The 20,904-nt window shown below is 35.7% G+C and overlaps 1 protein-coding gene across 3 annotated transcripts in view; it reads right to left on the bottom strand.

Moving 5' to 3' along the window:
- The window catches only part of LOC122801869 (immunoglobulin superfamily member 3-like), a 757,872-nt gene that overhangs the window by 99,092 nt on the left and 637,876 nt on the right, over positions 1-20,904 (bottom strand). For 2 of the 3 annotated variants that reach the window (XM_044071531.1, XM_044071530.1), the window contains exons 7-8: positions 4,068-4,475; positions 3,210-3,620 (exon numbers count right to left, since the gene is read on the bottom strand). In XM_044071531.1, the coding sequence (XP_043927466.1) occupies positions 3,210-3,620; positions 4,068-4,475 (819 nt within the window). Of the gene's footprint in view, positions 1-3,195; positions 3,621-4,067; positions 4,476-20,904 lie in introns of all 3 variants that reach the window. The other variant, XM_044071532.1, reaches the window with a different exon arrangement.

The following is a 20,904-nucleotide window of genomic DNA, read 5'->3' as shown; positions in this document are numbered from 1 at the left end:
TATCTTCTGGATTTCTTCTGTTTTCTCAGAACATTTTTCTAGAAATTTCAGGTGTGAGCTTAAACGTTCAAACACATCAGTCTTTATTTTACTGAAGTCAAGAAAGTTAAGCATTTTTTGCTCCACACAGGACCAATATTAGCACTCTGTTGAAACATTCATTCCAAGGTACAAGAGCCAAGCATTACTGGTCTTAGCAAGAACCAAAGACCCATTCATTCCTGTCCAGGAATCTTAATCATCTCTAAAGTCTCCTTACAAAAGTCATGCAGTAGAGCTAGCTTGCTGGTGCTGTGGGGTGGCTGGCCTACCCCTGCCCCTTCTGGGAGTACCCTCCCCCTTACTGGCTCCTCCAAGATCTGAAACTGCTGTTTCCTGAGGGAAAGGATGCTTCCACATGCTGGATTTCTTTAGCTTCCAATTCAAAATGGATTGGAACAATGTGGAATAGACATACTTGAACTCCATCTGGAAACACCTAATGCTTCCTTCAGGTGTCACCATTGTAGTCAGCCAGACACATTTCCTTACCTACATAAGCAAACCAGCAGTGACCTCTCACTTCCATTCAGCCTGACCAGCTTATGACAACTTAGCTGCTATTCAAAAGCACATCGCCTGAGGTACATTTAAGGTGTTATCCCTGTAAACCATAGATCTAGCATGTATTACATATTTTTGACGTACAAATCCGATTAATATTTAATGGTTTTATGCAATGAAATATCTCAAGAAGCTTTTTTTTTGTTTTATTTTTATTTTTTTTTTTTTTATTTCTACCCTTCCAACAGGGCTGAAACTTCTACCTGTACCCAATCCAGTCATTATGTTGTAGCAGGAGCCAGGAATCCCCAAGTGAAATGAGAACACTATAGTCTTTACTGCCTGGAAATCCCCAGCCAGCTTCTCTGTTATACAGTGAGAGAGAGTGAGGTGGTAGGGTTCACGCCAGCTTGCTGGTCTTGCAGCATGGCCTAACCTCTCCCCCCTGTGGAGCAACCCCCTCTCTTATCACAGTTCTTCTAGAGACCTGCTATATGCTGTTACTCTGAGAGGAAATGTGTCTCTATACACTGAATTTGCTACGGCTTTCAGTGAGACTGTCACAAAGCTGGGTGGGCTTGAAAAGTTAAAGTTCCACTAGCTGAATACCTGATGTCCTTGATAGGTGTCATGCATTTGGTAAACTATACCTGCTTCTCTCCCTAGCAAGATGGGCAAGCTGGCAATATCCAGTCTGTCTCCCACCCTCCTCCACCAGCTGCAGTTAGCTCTCTATTTCTCTATGGCATGAACATGACATATCATAGAGCTTTTTGAACTGAAGCCACTGACGTCTAGTTTTGACATTCTTAATCAACAAATATAAATAAAGAAATAAACATGTTATGGTGCAATATTGCAAAAAAGCAATTTTAAATTTTAATTGTTTATATTTTTAGTGAAGTTCTTCATTACATAAACCGCTACAAACCAGCTGTATCTGATCATTTTAGCAAGTAAACAGCTCATTTGCTGCAGCCTAATTATGCTTAAGAAATCTTATATGAAGCTTTGTTCCTCTTCTCAGTATCATACAGGCTACTAAAAGGTGAACTTTGCCTCACATACAAAGCCTCAGCAGACCCTATCCTCTCAGATCTGCAGCACATCTGCAAGTCCAATGGTGGCATAAACACCTGCTCGAGAAATCTTAATCTAATCTTCAACATAAATAGAACATGTTGGGGAGATAGCTGTATACCACTATCTTGTAATTATTTTCCTATCCGCATAAAGCAAAGTACTTCCCTTACTCTACTAAAATGTAATCTGAATAAATGGAGGGGAAACTGCAACTTCATCCCTGGTTTAGCACTCTTGTCTTTTACGGTTAGGGGTAACGTGAAAATGTTCATCCAGGTATGGGTTATTCCTCCTTAAATTACAAGGGTGAAAATGTCATTAAAAAGCAGGGTTAAGCTTCTAAAGAGCCTTATGGATTAATAGCCAAGTAAGAACCTATGAATCTATCACTCTAAATGTCATTAAATGGCCAAGAAGAATTTTGCACAGTGAATCTGAAGCATACATATACAGTAGAAGTTCAAGCTTTGGCATAAACCATAAAGTCTAAATCACATACTGCATGATAAATGGTGGTAATATGAAAGCTGATCTTTTTTTCTTTTTTGTGTGTATGTATACAAGGGAAATGCTGATACTGGTAATATTACTAAACAAATTGTTTACTATAGCATGTCTTTAATTATTATTTAATTATAAAAAATGAGTAGTATTAGTTTAAGTTGTTAAAAGTAAAATGTCTGATGACTGCCATTTGTTTTTCCACTGGATTTATCACCTCCTAGAACAACCCAAAACTCAAAAATGATCCTAAAAGATCTAAAACTGACATCAGAATGTTATACAAGCAACACATGAGGGATTTAGAAAGCATACAAAACTCGTATATCCTTTGGACCAACTGATGTCTCCATATATGCCATCTCTAAGGTCACACTAACTAGGATAATGGAGAAAAGGCTAAAGAGAAATGAAAACCTCAACTTCTGCCTCCTCTTTGGTTGAAACCACATCAATGCCAACATTCCTTAATTTGATACACAGTAATACTGAGCTTCTAGCTCTGATGTTCTGAGCTTTGCTATAACAGGACACAGCAAATAGGTTTCCGTTTTCTAGGGTCTGTTCAGATCCTGAATTTGGTTAGGTTTAATTTATAAGAATGGCCGTAGAAGCAACTAATACAATTTAGACACAAATAGTAAAATACTATTAATACAAAGAAACACTACTGCAGATCACTGTGCCACTGAAATCTTTGTTCTTGTACCTTGAGTATTGTGTCCAGTCTGACGCTGAACGTGCCTCGAAATCTTTTGACCACTCAGTCCCAGATATACTCCTTCTACTGAAAATGGTTTAGCATTTCACCGCTGTGGCTACAAAGAATATTACTGGGATGGAAGGAGCAAAAGGGCAAAAAAAAAAAAACAATTCAGACTGAGCAGTCATAAGGTGAGGGGGAGGAGCAAAAGAAGTATAATTGGAACCACATGGAAATGACAGATTATGAACGATGAAGGAAATAGACTTGATTTTAGTCATTTGCATATGTTTAAGTATCTCCTTAAAAGGACTTTCTTTAAAAACTACAAAATCTGCAGGTAAATACAATACTTAAACTCTTACCAAATATACTTTACCTCTTTCTAAAGGTTTCATTTGTATGGTGGCCACTTTGATAGTGTGCTCTCCAGCTTCGTACCACTCAAAGTTTGGTCTTACAAGCCATTCTGTGACATGGCAGTAGTATTTTCCACTGTCATTGGTGTCCGCATGAAGAATGGTGAGTTTATACATATCTAGAGAGAGTCTTCGGCTTTGAAACTTAGATATTCCTGTTCCATTTTCATAACTCACTATGTTATTGATGTCAGTCTGAACAATTTTTTTAAGTTTATCCATCTCATTTTCTTGAGAATCCTGGACATACCAGGCCACTGAAAACTGAGAACTTTTCCAGGTCTGGTTTATAATTTTGCAAGTAATCTCTACATCAGTCTTTTCAGGATATAATGCAACATCTTTCGCTTCTTGAATAGCCAGTGTACTTGCTAAATAAAGAAAAGAATTGATACTTCAGTACATAGTATACCGGTTGTTTCACTTGGGTTCTAAACTGCAATAAAATGTTGAGGACTTAGAAAACAACAATCAGAAATATATTGGACTCTATAGCACACACAGTTAAACTAGCAGGTATTTGAATATATTTGTTTCAAATTTCATGTAAAGAAGCACTGTCTGAATGTAAAATTAGATCAGTGTTAAGACTGACTGATGTAGCATTCATACTAAGACACCATGAAAAAGTCACTGAGTTTAATAAAACCTTTAGATATATTCAGCTATCAACTTTCTTCTAATACTACTTCTGTCAAAAATCTATATGGATAATGATTTAGACTGAAAAGATTGACTATAAGTCTTCCCCAAAGTGAAACCCTATGAACCATTGAGAGTATGTGAAAATGGATATGCTAAAAACAGTTAATACATACCTGTTTTTGTGAACTTGATTTGTAGTTCATTAGAGGAAAATGTGACCATTGACTTTATGTTTCCTGAAACACTGTCTCCCATTAGCTCCATCATACACTGATAACTTCCTGCTTCTGTTTCACTAGCTCTGCTGATATTAAGTGTGGAGGAAAGGTCCTGTTTTTCAACTATGGCTTTTTGCTTTAAAATAAGATGCTTGTCTGTCCACTGAATATCACCATTTTGTGTTATAGTAACCACGTTTTGGTAAGCTGCTTGGTTGGACATCTTGAACTTCCATGTAACTGCTACTGGGATTAACATTTTTGAACTGTTCTTCATCGATAAAGTACAAATCAGTCTTGTTGTCTCGTTGTATTTTATTGAAGGCTTGCGGGTGATTAATACCAGTTTTTTAACTATAGAACCTGTAAAAATATAATTATTTTAATTCAAATTTTGTAAAGCTGGACAAAATATTTTCATTAATTTTGGTCTTGCAAAATGTATTCTTTGAATGTGTTTTTACTAAAGAAAACTGAATTTTCCTTTAAAAGAAGTGATCATTCCAACAACAAAACAAAAATATATGTCACTGGTACCATAGGGGAGAATGCAGCTAAAGTTATAACTTGTCTGTTAAAATTCATGTGCAAAAACCTCAAAAATTCCTCCAAACATTTTCTAGCAGCTGTCAAACATTTAAACCTAAAATGTATTTGACCGTTTACATTCGTGGGTATACAAGACAGCCTTAATTGTACTGGAGCCACGTTGAAGATATTGTTTTTTGTGGTTGTGGTTGTAAAATGTATTTTAGCCAGGTATTTTGTGTGTGGTTGTGAAGATCAAAAGCAACATGTGCTGCATGCCTTTTGAGAAAGAAGGAAACATCTTCCATTCCATTAAATGGTTACTTTAACACAAAAATGTCAAAATAAGAGTTTTGTGAGCTACAGTCTGTAGTCCTGTATTAGAGGCATACGTCTCAACTTTGTAGCCCAGGAATCAAGACAAAAAGTCAAAAATAATGAGAGACCAATGCTCAAAATCAGGGCAGTCTTTTAAACATTATTCAATTCACTCAGCAAGTTAATAGAACAACAGGTTTTGTATCAACATGCATTTTCTGAAGAATAAGAAGTATGAAACACTAATGTTTCTCATTACTGACTTACTGCAGTTCTCAATGATTTCATAGAAAATCTAAAATGTTATTAGGGAGAGTGCAAATATATGAGGCAAAATCAGCAATGCTCTTTAAAACTATGGACAATTTTGAGGGGAAGGATGATATGGCTGTCTTGCTGTAAAGCTTGCAAACTATGAGTATAAATAATGATTTGTTGTGTTTTACATAGAAAACTTCTGACTTCTGTAAATGCAAACTATGAGTATACACAATGATTTATCATGTTTTACATAAAAAAACTTCTGACGTCTGTAACTACAAACTGGTATTTTGATTAAAAAAAAATTACAACAGTGCTGTGTTAATTTCTAGAGATTTGACAACTCAGTAGGAGGGAAGTAGGACATATTCACATATTTACAGATGTATACAGTATACAAATTTCCATTCCTTTCTGTTATTGTCATATGATCATAGATATCTTACTTTTCATTATGTTAAACGTCTGTCTTTATTATCATCTTATTTGACCTCCACTCCTTTTTCCACAGCCACAATCTAATTATTATTAAAATTGTTGCTTCGTATGAAACACAATAAAATAAGTAAGAATTTTAAATATAAAGAATGGCTTACCATTAAACATGATTTCATTTAGCATTTCATACCAAAATGGCTCACACAACCTAAATAATCTGGTATCTATTTTACTAACATATTCCTTATTTTTATGGCTATGATATCCATACATAATCATATCATTGTTTAAAACATTTCTTTACACAGTTTTTCCACAAATTTGCAACCCTTATACATTGCAAGAAAACATGTTCTGTAGTTTCTTCTTTACCAAAATATATCCAAACTCTTTCACTGATATTTTTATATCATACTGGTAATTTATTAATCACTAATCTCCACAAAAGAATCTTGACATTCAACTGGCTTATTACACCATGCTTTTCATACTTTTATAGCTTTAACTTTTTCATTTGCTTGTTCAGATCAAGGATTAACATAATAATATTACATCATACCATACTTTCCTCTCATTTTCTATTTAATCAATTTTTATTTTCCATAAAATATTTTTCTTCTTGATAACATCTCATTACTTCATTTAAATATACTTTTTCTCTTCTGAACATTTTTAACATATCCCAATGTACTTATATTTGTACTTCAGTAAATTTACTACTAACTTTTCATTTTTATCATTTATCGAAAACAAAACTTTATACCAATTCATAGAAGCAGCATAAACAATTGGATTTATTAATCCTAAACCTCAGTCTTCCTTGTCTATGTATAAGACTCCTCTCTTCACTGTATTCAATCTTGAAACCCATATAAAAGATAAAATTACTTGAAGTATTTCATTTTTGTAGATTATTGGCAACATATAAGCAATAGATAAATATGCAATATTTCCCAGTATAACTGAATTAATCAAATAAAAATTTGTATTAAATGATAGCTTGTATGTTTTCCAAAAACAGCAAAGTTCCTTTATTTCATCTGAAATCATATTCTATTGTCCCTGACTTGCATTTCTTTTTCTTCTTTGTTTTGAATTCTCAACATAAACTTCCTTTGATTATTGACATTTCCTTTCCTCTGTTCATCATGGCTTTCTTTGCAGTCTCTTTAACAGTCTTGGCATATGATTTCTTTGTTGACATTCTTCTTTCAAAAGAGCATTTAATTCCTCTGCTTTTTTACATAATTTCACCCCATGAAACATCTTTTCCACTCTGTGGCTCTCTCAGCAGCAACAGTTCACCCAAAATATCATCCTGCAACCCTCCTGACTGCAGGGTTTTAATAATACGTACATCATCATTTTGAACATTTGCTTCCAATAAAACAAACAAATTCTGTTGAAACAGCTCCTCAGAATCTTGTAGAGCTTCATAAACTGCACTGGTGTTTACCTCTGTGCTATCTATCATCTTGGATCTCCTTTGGTGCTGTTCTCACAGCTGCCACTGCACTAGGAACAGAACAAGCATTATCCAAAAAGTAGTTTTTTTTATTGTTAAACATTCACTTACCTATACAATGTTTATTATTTGCATATTTAAAATATTTACAAATATTTACACTTTATAAATTACAATTTAAATTAGAAAACATTCCCCCACCCTTTTTTCCATAACCAAAAATATTTTTTTTTAAATATTTGCCAAAATCCGTTTTCCATTGAAGTTAATTTTAGTCAGTCTCTCAGTCCATGATGTCCAGGAAACAAAAATATATCCATCTTCTTCATTTGTTCTTGTTTTTTATTACTGTAAAAAACATATTTGATTATGTCCATATTAATTTGCCCAACTTTTGTAAATCCTTTTAACATTTTACTGGTACACATTTCTTCCCATAAATGTTTAACTCTCTTACAACTCAAGAAGATAGGCTCTGTTGTTTCAAACACTCCACAATTATTACATATTCTATCTTGTTTTCTTTTATATGGCATGTTTGCCTTGACAGGCAATTTACATATTAAAAATCTACACAAGAGGTCTTTACACTCATGTACATTCTTATACCATTTGTGTCTTGTTAATATTGCTTTCTTCTTGTCTATTTCTAAATGCTTCCATGGATCAAAAAATAATATTGTCTCATAATACTTAGATAGCATTCTTTTCTACTTTTCTCACTCGTTTTCATGTTTAATTTCCATAATAAAATTTTATTCTGATATTTCTTAATATTTTCATTCATAATACCCTTAGTTCTTTTTCCCAATTCCATTTTATCCCCAAAACATTTATATTTATGGTATGAAATGGTTTCTGTAAGACTCTTACATTAGTTTACATCCCCTATTAAAGCTCTATATAAATTTAAAGAGGCCATATATACATTTGGATTTATTAGGCCCAATTGACCTTACTTTTCTTCCATATACAAACTCCTCTTTTGACTGGATTCAGTCTTGATCCCCAAATGAATGCAAATATGACTGCCATAGGTTCTTTTTCATACTGCATCTGTATCATATATGTATTAAATAAATATGCTATTTTCCCTATTAAAAATAGAATTTATCAGATTAACTTTCTTCCTATAGGCTAATCTGTATGTTTTCCAAAAATGCATGCATCCTTTATTTTGTACACTCGTTTTCTCATTACTTCTCCTTATATTCATTCAACCCAGAAAATATTCATAATATCTCTATAAACTCTTCATTAAATTTTATATTTCCTATATGACCCTTGAATCCAAACCCCTTACTTTTCTCATTATTTATACATAAACCAATCTTCTTCAATGAATTATTTAATTTTCCACTTATTTCTTCCATCCATTCTTTATTTTTCATTATGAACATAATATCATCCACATAAGAATACCCTATAGGTAGTTGCATTTAATTTACCATTTTACATCTTGCCATATATGTCATTTTATTGCTCTTAGTCACTATTGTATTCATAACTAAAGAAAAAAATGATGCTGCTGGCTGGACATCCCTGTCTTATGCCAGATTCTGTTTTTATTTCTTCACTTACCATCCATTTACATTTAATTTATCATACTTTCTTTCATATGTAATAACAAAATACCAGTCGGACAGCCACAGCAATGAAAAGTCTCTTTTAATGCTGACATAAACCATAAAATAGGACAAATGCTTTCACGTATCAAGTATGCTTCATCAGATCCTCTAAAATCTAATAAAAACCTTCAGTTTAAATACAATAGTATAACCAATCAACAGCTCCTAACAATTAAAACTAATTAAGTATCAATTGAGCATTAAAAACACAGAACACAAATTTAAACTTTTCTCAGCCTGCGTCCTTTCAATACAGGCTTAATAGAGATACTGTTATTTATCCCTGGATATTTATGTGCTTGTAACCTCAGTATCCATTGAAGTTCTTGTTATTCAAGGAAGTTATTGGCATCACCCCTCTGATATTATTATACACTGGTTGTAAGACCCTAAACAAAAAACGATGTTCAGGAAATGTCATCACATGCTTGTCCAAAGCATTCAATTCATTATTTTTGTGTATTTCATATAGATGCATACTTATACATTCCCTTCAGCCTCTGAGTGGTTTTGCCCACATAATAACATGGACATGTATCACACGTAGCCAAGTACACCAGGTTACTAGTATCACAATCAGCATGCTGTGTACAATAATATCAGAGGGGGTGACACCAATAACTAATAGTTACTGATAAGTAACTATGAAACCAACTTATTGTGGCAGAGCAAAGGTTAAGGTTAGACAAAGTTTGGAGAAGCATATTATGGTTCACCATGTCAAAGGCCTTTGATAGGTCTAAGAAGATGGAAGATACAAATAAGCCTTTGTTCCTATGCTGGTTAACTGTGTTGGTATATGAGAGGAGAGCAGTAGTGGTGCTGTTGGAGGGTCTAAAGCCATGTTGGGTTTTGGATAGTAGATTTTTTTGGAGGTAATATATTAGTTGGAAATGTACAACTCTTTCCAGTATTTTGGATAGAGGGGATAGGATAGTAATTGGGTGGTAATTGGTCAGTTCTAGGGAAGAACCGCCTTTATGAAGTGGAATGATATGTGAAGTTTTCCATAAGGTGGGTACTTTATGTTCAGATAGAGATCTGTTTATGAGGATAGATACAGGATAGGATATGGCCTCTGCAGATATCTGAAGGAAATCTGCAGGTAATTTATCAGCGGCCAGGGTAGTTGGTTTAAGTTGCTGAAGGAGTTTTGAGATTGTCTTGGTTAGGACTGGTTGTAGGGAGAAGGTAGTAGTGGTTTGTGTTTCCTTATTGTGGAGTGGGGTGAGTAGTTGTGTTGGAGTGTTTGTGTTTGGTTGGGCGTTTGCTAGTTTTAGTATGGTTTCTGTGAAGAAGTTGTTGAATTGTGTGGGGATATTGGTATCATTATTTGGGAGCACAGGGGTAGGGGTGGAGGCTTTTTCTGGATATAGTATTTTATTTATGCTGGACCAAAATTTTTGTGGATTATGTGCATATTTGTTTTGAGTGTTTATATAGTAGTTAGTTTTGTCAGCTTTAATCTGTCTTTTAGCTTTATTACGAAGTTCTAGATAATTTTGCCTTAGTTTAGAGGATTTATCTTTCTGAAACAGTATCCAGCTTTTATCCCTTTCTTTCATTGTGTTTTTAGTTTCCTTTGTGAGCCATGGGGCATGGTTGTTTTTTATCCTTACTGTTCTAGAGGGTGCATGGTAGTTTAAGATATCTAGAAAGATGTTATTAAAATATTGTACAGCATCGTCAAGGGGTAGTTGTTTAAGGGGTATCCAGTTGCAGCATTGTAGTGATCTACTAAAGTCAGTGGCCTTGAAATTCTTTTTGTTGCGTATCATTGCAAGGATGGGCTGGTAGATGTGTTGGTTAGATCTATTCCTAATTAGATAGGTTGGCTGGTGATCACTTAGACTGTCTGGGAGACACCCTGACTGTTGTACAAGGGATGAATGGGATAACAGAATCCAGTCTAAGATGGATTGATGTTTAGTTGCTTTGTCAATTCTGGTGGGGTTGGATATTATTTGGGTGAATCTGTGGAGGTTGATGTGGGTAGTGGAGTTGTGGTTAGAGCATTTTAGCCAGTCTATGTTAAAGTCCCCTAGTACTATTGTTTCATGGGGAAGGGAGTTTGAGATCCAATTAAGTAGGTTTTCTGTTGTATTGATGTTATTGCCTGGAGAGAGGTAGGCTCCTGCAATTACTATTTGTTTGTGAGAATTTAGTTTGAGTTTTGCCAGGATCAGTTCTATATCCTTAACTTCCTGGGTATCACAGTCAAACTGTTCCAGGGTGAGATGGTTTTAAAATAAGATAGCTACCCCTCCACCTTTCTTTTCTTCCCTATCCTTTCTTATTATATTATAGCCTGGGGCTATGATTTCATTATTGCTATGTTCAAGTTTAAAGCCAAGTTTCTGTTAATATGACTATGTCTGGTTTATATAAGGCTAGTAGGGCATGAAGGTCCTGGATTTTGTTTAGTATACTTCTTATGTTTATGTTTAGGAAAAGGAGGGATGAGGTGGGTCTGTTGTAGATAGGGTTAACTGAGTTTGGGTTAGTGGTAATAGTATGATTGGGTCTGGGGTTGGGGTGTATGTCACCACAGCAGTTCAGTGTGAGTAGGAGGTGTAGATAGAGTTTAGTTAATTTGTGCAGTATTTTGTTTTGTTTGTGGGAGGTGAGTGGGTTAGTTGTTGGGGGTTGACCTTTAGTGATTCAAACTGTTAAATATTCGATGTTCCAATATAGACCCATCTCCTTTTCCTTTTCTGTACCCCCCCTTCTTATATATTTAATACAATATCTTTATTTTTCTGTATTTCACATTGCTTTCTTTGTTCCATCTCTAAACTTATTTCCTGAATTGCATTATGTATATCATGTTTATCTAGACATTGCATATTTTCTTCACATTCCAACCATATATGTCCTGTATTTCTACATTTCTTACATTTCAAATCACATTTTTTGCTTCATGAGCTGTTTTATCGCAAATAAAACATTTTTCTTTTATCACATTCACTGATCAAATGACTATCTTTCCCATGAAAAAGCAAGTTTTAGTTTGTCCTCTGTATTTTACAAACCTTTATTACCATTTATTATTTACACTAGGAATGTGTACCACATTATCATTTTCCATTTTTAATATAACTCCACATTCCTATCACCCAGTCCATAAAACTCTTTTATAAAATGTTTTTGTTTTATCCAAAACATCTTTACACAAAATCACTAACTGTTTTTTTTTAAGTCTTTTGCATCAATTTCAGTTCTGAATTGAATAAATACTCTCTTTTTTGTTTCTCTATAAAAGGATTGAATTACATATTCTGTTCTTTCCATGTTCATATTTTCATATAAAATTCTCCATAGCCTGTCCAGTTTCACAAAATATATTACAAAATGTGTCTTTGTTAATAAGTATGACTGCTTTTACCTCGGTGGGTGAGATACCCAATGGTGCAATTAGTGAGTTCCAGACTTCATACCTGTCTAGTCCTTTTTCTTTTTAACTGCTGATTCTCATGATATATATCTTTTTTTGTCTCCTTCATCTGCTCAACCTTCTTTTCTCCTTCCTTTACTGTAGACATATACAATATCTTCTCTACTGTTTCTTTCACTACTTCTTCTTGGATTTTTTCCATTGTCTCACCCCAGGATGTTGCTACCTCACTTTCTGGTTCACTTTGGTTGATTAAGTCTTTTAAATAATCATCCTGCAACCCTCCAGATTGAAGGGTTGTAATACCACATTCCTGCTGTCTCTCCATCTCACTCTCAAACAGTTTTCTCTGAAATAGGTCTTCCAAATCCATTACTTCTGCCGTACCCTCCTGTATGTTTTTCCTCTCCATTTCCTCCTTCTGCTCTGATATAAATGATCTCTCTGCCTCTGCCTCATCTATTCATTTCTCTACTACAAACTCCACTGTGTCCATGCTCCCAACTCCATTCTCCATAGCTTTTTGTGGGCGTTTGCAATATCGTAAGAAATCTGCTTATCCTGCTCCACCACCTTCCCGAGTATGGCAAAATATTGATGTGAACATCAGCAGTTTTTTCTAATCTAGCTTCGAGTATTAATTGTTTGTGTCTTTTCAGCATTTCAGTTACGAGTCGCCACAGCGGAACTCTGGTCCGCTAATGATTGGCAGTAGAGTTTTATGTGCTGGCTTGCCGGGCCTAACGCACAACCTTCAATGAAGGAATGCCCATTCACGCATGTCGCCACACAGAAGATGCTCTAACTGAGAATCAAATGGGCAACGTCTAACTGTGAGGCGACAATGCTACCACAGCACCACCACCGCAGTAATCTTAATAATATTCAAAATACTTCTCTTATAAGGGAAGATAGTGACACTGTACTGGATTTTTCTAGTGAAGAGCCATCTACAAGCTACGCTGTTAGTAGCAACATTATTAGAAGGAGTGAATGTATTAAAAACCAAATGGCAGGGTCCAATCAACCCCCTTATAACAATAATGGTAATCAATGAATGCAGGGTGTGGATAACCAGCATAACCAATTCTCTAATACAGTATCAGGGCAGGGTTTTACCAGGGGCAAACAATGCCATTTTCAGAATCAATACAGGAGGAACAACAACAGGAGATAGTACCTGAAACTGTGCCTGGTGAATCTCCTATCATTGTGACCAACACTGAAGGTGACTTTTCCATCTATAATTATTCTTCCTTTTATGTTTCCAGGGACTTGGCTGATGTTTTGGCAAAAGGGTTAACGTTTGTTCCCATGAGCAGAATGGATATTGCAAAATTAACTTGTGACTTAAAAATGTTTGTGAGGAAATTAAACCTACAAGTGCTATTAGGGGCAAGTAATGTGAACAATGAAGCATTTAGAATTTCTAGCTGCTATAATCCACCTTTGCATGCTGTTTTACAAAATTTCGAAAGAATTTGTGAATTAGATTTAAGAATGCTTTACTGTAATAAAAATATCAGATTCCAGCATAATATGACCCTTGAAGAAAGACAGGCAGTGAATGTATTACGTGAGGCTCAGGTCAGGGTTATGAAGCCTGACAAAGGAGGGGGCTTGGTATTTATGGACATAGTTGATTATAATAATAGAATTCAATCTATATTAGACTCTGAAGTTTATCAACCAGCTTCCATAAATGAATATAATATAGCCAATCAAAGAATCAAAATTTACCTTAATGATTTATTTATTGAAGGTAAAATTGATGTCAGTATGTACAATTATATCCAGATATTAGCAGTTATTACTCCAACTATGTTTGATTTATCTAAACTACACAAGGGCCTAATAAATCCTTCATTTAGACCAATTGTTGATGGTAGACAATCATCAACTTATGCTTGTGCTAAAATGGTGGATATTATTTTACAGAAATATGTAATGAAGGAGGAAAAAGTAGCCAAGAACTCTTTGTCCTTTTTTAGAGAAATCGAATAGGATTGATTGTGATATGAATTTAAATTTCCTCATAGTAGATTTAAAGGATCTCTACACCTGTATCCCTCAAGATCAAGGTTTTGAATGGGTTGGTCAGAGAAGGAAAACTTTGGGTGCGCTACAAGCTGAGATCTCTTTGGTGGAAGAACTTTTAGATATTATCCTCACTAACAATTTCATCACATTCAGTAAGAGCTTTTATTTACAAATTAGGGGAGTAGCGATGTGCTCCCCCTGTGGGTCAAGTTATGCGAATCTAGTTATGTCACAGTGGGAGCAGACATATGTATTGTCAGAAAAACGGATTTGTAGCAATATAAAATTTTACATCAGATATTTGGATGACATTTTTATGTTATTTGGAGGTGACAGAAGTGACGCTGATAAGTTGATTGAATATTTTAACAGCACATCTAATTTTTTAGAATTTACTAATGATTTTCATGGAGAACAGATTTAATTTTTAGATGTACTTGTCATCAAAAACCGAACAGAAAGCACTTGGGAAGCAAAGTATTTTTAGAAAGTCAACCTTCTCTAATACTTTCCTTCACTACACCAGCGCTCATCCAAACTATAAAAAGCACTCTGTAGTTAAGGGCCAAATGGTGTGTGCTGCACGCATGGTCACCACGTTTAATAATTTTGTTTCGGAGTGTTTTAACCTGAAAAAATATGTTTGTTAGAAGAGGTTATCCTGTGGCCTTGGCAGATAATCTGATTGAGGAAGTTAAAAACAAAAGGAGTGTAGGTATATATACCCCCATACTTGCTAAGCAGAGCACAGCTTGCCAAATAGATGAGATTAATTTAGATTTAAATACCCCTAATAATAATTTTGGATTGTCTTTCATTATGACATTTTGTGTCAAATTTGATCAGATTACGGATATTATTAATAAAAACTGAAGGCTTTTACAAGATAATGCCAATGTGATTAGTAAGGTGGGAGACAAACCCAAGTTAGTCTATAGAAAAGGTTTGAATTTTAAGAATTTATTTGAGAAAAGTGAAACTTCTTTAAGTAGATATCCTGGGATGACGCAATGTGGTAACTGCCCTTACTGTAGGTTTGTAGAAATAGGTGCAAACATAATAGTCAATGGCACTAGGTTAGTCAGCAAGAAGAAATTCAATTATAATTCTAGATCAGTTGTTTATTTGGCTAAATGTGAATTCTATCCATCTTTCTACATAGGGAAAACCTATTGTAGATTACTAGACAGGATTTACGAGCACCTATATAGCATTCAGAAACAAAAGGAAGAGAATGCTTTAGCCAAACATGTTAAATCTTTTCCACATCATACTTTTAAATTTTGGGTCATACAGCAGATTGAACCCAGTAGTAGGGGTGGACCCAATAGCTTATACTTGGAGAGGTTGGAGCTGTTTTGGCAGATTAGGTTGTTAGCATATCACTACCCAGGTGTAAACGACAAATGCTCATTAATGTGTTTGTTGAAATTAAAAAGTATCCTTAGGTGAAATTTGAATAGTTATATTAACATACATCATTTGATGTTAACAATAAAATCTGTATTTGTATGTATAACAATTTATTTTAATATTATTTTAATATTTATTTAATATTTATTTATATTACATACTTTAACTTATTTATTGTTATTTATGGCTATTCACAGTTTTCTACATATTATTTTTCAGCATACATAGTCTACACACATGAGCTCTAATATAAGCCTATACTATTTCCAAGTTTCAGCTTTTTAACATATTTAATCATTAATTATTTGTTATTTAATTATGCTTAAGAAGTATTTTGAATTTTATGTGATATATTGATTGTTTATTAGGAAATATACATATTTATTGAATGAAAACTTAATTTACACACACATTCTTTATGAATGGAATTTATGCTGCCTTACTCAAAGCTGTTGCCCTTTTAAATGTCATTTCTTTTTTAAATTTTACATCTTTCTTCACATAATTTTAATGAATGTTACTATTTAACATTTTGGATGTTTGAATGTTGCTTGTCTGAAGAAGTTTAACTATTAAGTTAGACAAAAAACGCTTAATAAAATAGTCTACTTTACATCCGAGTTCTGTTCCTGGCTTCACTTGTGTTCTCAAACAGTTTTCTCTGAAATAGGTCCTCCAAATCCATTACTTTTGCCATACCCTCCTGTATATTTTTCCTCTCCATTTCCTCCTTCTGCTCTGATATAAATTATCTCTCTGCCTCCACCTCATCTGTTAATTCCTCTCCTGCAAACTCCACTGTCTTCATACTCCCAACTCCATTCTCCATAGCTTTTTGTGGGCTAAAAACTGCCATTCTCCCTCTGTTTTTTCTAGATCAGCTTTGCATCTGGAATGGAAACCAGAAAACGATAGCATCACATGCAACACTTCCCCCCTACACCAAAGAGTAGGGGAAGTTCCCCAGTGCCCTGGCCAAATTTCCCGTAGTAGTATAAATACCACCTCAGTTCTCCCCTGAAAAGAGGCTACTAGCCTAATAGGACCAAACTAGTCAACAATATAAATAAATAAATAAACAAACAAATAAATAAATAAATTATAAAATGTCACAGAAGTCTGCAAATGTCATCTGACAGGCCAATGCAGCCAAAGTGAAGCAAACAGCAGCAGAGGTGAGAGATGGAGAAATGTACATATGCATTCTGGAGCAAAGGATGAACTTGGGAGATAATTATTCGCAGAGTGAGGCAGAAGTTCAAAAGTTCTAAAGACAGGTAGAATTTCTGAGTTCTATGTGCATTTACACATGAATGACAAATCAGAACACCACCATGAAAAGCTGGTGCATATATGTATGAGAAATTATTGGAAAGACACCAGGAGAAAGGAAAGACTAAAACTGTGAATCCCCTGAGGACATTAGTAATAATATACACATGATAGAGCTTCCAGAATGCTGAAAGTGGCACTGGGAAAAATAACTTCTTGAATGCTACAACCTCTCTTTAGCATTTGGAATGCTATTATAAAATTGGGAGATGGTAAATGTTCTTACATTATAGATAGATATAGAAGAGTTTAAAGAAATTGCAGAAAACTAAATTCAGTTCTACTCCACTCCATTTGATAAGACATGTTCTACTGGACAGTGGGGTGAAGACATTGTGATGGAGTTCCTGAATGTTAACTTTTTGCCAGTGGTTGACAACATGACTTCATACAGCAGAGTTACTGCCACTACAGGTTGATCCTTTTCTATAATGGATGTACCACTAAGGTGAGCAAGTGAAAACTTATACATGTTACATGTTGGAAATTCTGGGGATGGAGACTAAAATGCTAATGGTGATAGTGAAGTAGCTGTCCATTCTGAAGAAGTTGGTAATTAATAAAAAGGAAGTAAGAGAAAGAATGTCTGTAAGCTGTGGAGCATCATATGGATAAACAGTGTGACTTAAACTCGTGTGTTCTGAACAAGTGACTACAAAACCAAAAATTATACATATTTGTCAGAGGGATTATTTTGTATTACTGTCTTCCTCAGGATACTTGAAGACATACCTCTCAACATTTTAGTGTAAGAATTCTTGAAAAAGCCATAACTAATGGGAGAAAAAGGTCCAAAATCATGGACAGATTTTAAATTCATAGATTGTTACTAGGCTAATAACCCGGGGGGGGGGGGCTTTCTAAGCCTATCCAAGTTTTCCTGAAAGAGTAATGATGTCCTCAATCCAGCATAGTCTGTTTAAGTCAGAGACAAAATTCAGGTTCCCAAACCTTGTATTTCTGGCACTCCATGACTTACAAATATGCAGGAGATTCATAAGTGTGGGGTTTGCTGATTCCTTGTAAACAAGGTATAGCTCACACCTCGGTAGTCTAAAGTAGACTGATTACAGGGAAAGGATTTTAAGGCACTCTGCATAAAGCTGGTTTGTTATGCCTTGTATTCTTTTTGTAAGGTACCTCTGAGGTTACTCTAGTTGCTGCATATGCCTGGTTAGGTAGATACCAGACGGAGCACTGTACTCTATGATTGGTATGTTAAGGGCAGAATACAGTGGGATAATGACTTCTTTGGACCTAGATGCCATGCCCTTATTTATAAGCTGTGCAACATAAAATGATTTCCTCACCACTGTAGCCACATGGTAGTCGAAGGTAAGATTGCTGTTTATGTGTGTACCCAGATCCCTGACCATTAGATCGACTCTTAAGGGCATATTATCATCATGGTAATTAACCAAGATGATGGGCTTCACAAAGGGTACAATTATGCATGTCTTAGCATTGAGTTAAAGACCATAGCTATGGTACCATTTGTTAGTCAGAAATAGACCTTCTTGAAAAATGCTAGTGCAGGGGAGTCAGTGATAATCACCAGCTTGCAATCATCTGCAAATTTTGTCTGCCATAAACCTTCATTTGCTTCCATTTCAGAGAAATTTGATGCCAAAAAGGAGTGGGCCCAGTACCAAGCCCTGGGGGACTCTGCTAGTGACTGGCTTCTGGATGGAGGTGGCCTCACCTATTTTGACCTCTTGGGTCCGAGCCACTTGGCTATCCAGCGGGTGACAAAACTGTTTATATCTAAATTAGTGAGCTTATCTATAATGCTTGAGTGGGATATTATTTATTTATTTGTTTATTTAACATTTGTTTACTGGGAAAGTCTGACTTGGAACAAAGACAATTTTCAGCGGAGGCCTGGGGAGAAATGCTCTAGATGCATGTCTTTGTAACATGGAAGGAAATCGGAGTACCCAGAAAAAATCCACTCGAACACAAGGAGGACATGCAGACTCCCCACAGAAGGCACTCCAGTTGAGAATCAAATTGGAGAACCTCTTGCTGTGAGGCAACAATGCTACTTGCTGCACCACTGCACCATCCAAATATTGTATTGTTATATTGTTGATATTGTATCAAAAGCCTTGGTCAGGTTGAGGTAAGCTGTGTGTACAATTTTACCTTCATCCAGTGTTTTGGTGATCCTCTCAAAAAAGTCCACCAGATTTAATATACATGACCTTCCTTTAACAAAGCTGATCTGTGATGTGTTCATTATTTGCAGGTTACCTATGTTCTCATTTATCATGTCCATGATGATTCTTTCCATGACCTTACATATGAGGCTGGTAAGACTTATGGGCCTGTAGTTACCTGGATCAGAGGCTGGATCTACTTTGTGCAGGGAAATGACTGTAGCCATCTTCCATTCCTTGGGCACAAAACCTGACTGCAGGCTCTAGTTGAAAGTGATTCAAGTGGACCAGACAAGTCATGTTTCATTCTATTTATTAAGCATCCCGGGATGCATCAATACAGTGTTTTTGGCTTTGGAAAGTGAATTGATGATCTCTTCCCTAGTAATGGTTGAGGAGATTGTAGTATGTGGTGTTTCCTTTGAAGTATCGGGGGGAGTGGAGAGAGAAATTTGAGCTGAACCTGTTAGCCAAGAGGTTGGCAATGGGCTCTGGTTCTGTGTGGATGCTGCCAATTACAATAAGTTTGGCACATTGCTGTTTATCTCCCCTGAGGTAATGGACATAGCTGTAGAAAGCTTTGTAGTTGTCCTTTGTCTGAAAAGCTATTTTTTTCTTCAAATTTAGCCTCTGAAGTATTACTTAACCCTTTGGGCTGCCTATTTAGATTGGTCAGGGCACTTTTAGTATGTATGACTTTGTTCCTCCTGTACTTGGCCAAGATTTTTTTTTTTTGTATTGTGATTCCACCAGGCTGGCTTGCCTTTTGAGTTTGCCTTATTCTTAACACCAATGGGCACAGCTCTCTCTATACAGCGATCAATATGGTTGTACACAGACTTTGTAAATAGCTCCACATATGCTATGGTTTTCACTGGGTTTGTGGGTACTTGGAATTTAGGCAAGGTATCACTTAGAAGAGAGATTCACTTTGGAATAGTTTCTAAAGGTTTTTGATTTCACTAGATCCCAGGATTTAATTTTATTTCAAGCAATACTGTCTTATGGTCAGATCAGACAAGTGAAGACATTACTTTAGGTGGGAAACATCATCCCCCCATGTTTGTGCGTACAAGGTCAAGGATGTTTGTACACCTGGTAGGACAATAGACCAACTGTTCCAGGATGTTGGCATTAACAAAGTTTAGGAATTGCTGGGCTTGTTCATTAGAAGTGGTATAGGACTCCCAGTCTGCTGAGGGGGTAGATGAGATCCCCCATAAATATTGTATTCGGTTGAATGGTGAGGGACTTTAGTACATTGAGAAAGGTAGTATGGGTTTCCTGGGACGTGGAGAGGGACCTATAGGTTGCAAGGATATGGTACAAGACCCTTATTTATGGTGAGCTGCACATGTATGAGTTCCAGTGGGTCATACACTTTAATAGTCTAGATGTGAGAGTAGTCTTAATACAGACTGAGCTCCTCCACCTTTAGCTCCCTCCTGTGCAGTAGCTGGTCTAAAGGTGTGAAAGGCATTATAACCTTGCATTGCTGGGGTACTCTCTACAACTTTAAACCATGTGTCCATTACTACACAGATGTAGACACTCTCCAGGGATACCAAGGCTAGCAGGGAGTTGTGTTTCTTCTTAAGACTTCTAGCACTGAACAGTGCCACCTTCATCCATTCCTTTGTAGATTTAGTTCAGTTGGGAGGTTTTATGGAATTGTCTAAAGAAGGCACTATGGGGTGGAAAAGGTCTTTGCCGATATTCAAAAGCCTAGAGGGGATATGTGCAGGCCACCCCTGGCAAAGCAGAGTGGTCTGTCAACCATGTCCTCCCAAGCCTTCAAAATTGTACTCCCTTGGAC

Source organism: Protopterus annectens, chromosome 5.part0 (genome assembly GCF_019279795.1).
Source record: "Protopterus annectens isolate FY-2018-M chromosome 5.part0, PAN1.0, whole genome shotgun sequence".
Taxonomy (NCBI): Eukaryota; Metazoa; Chordata; order Ceratodontiformes; family Protopteridae; genus Protopterus; species Protopterus annectens.
This window is presented reverse-complemented; position numbering and strand designations above follow the sequence as displayed.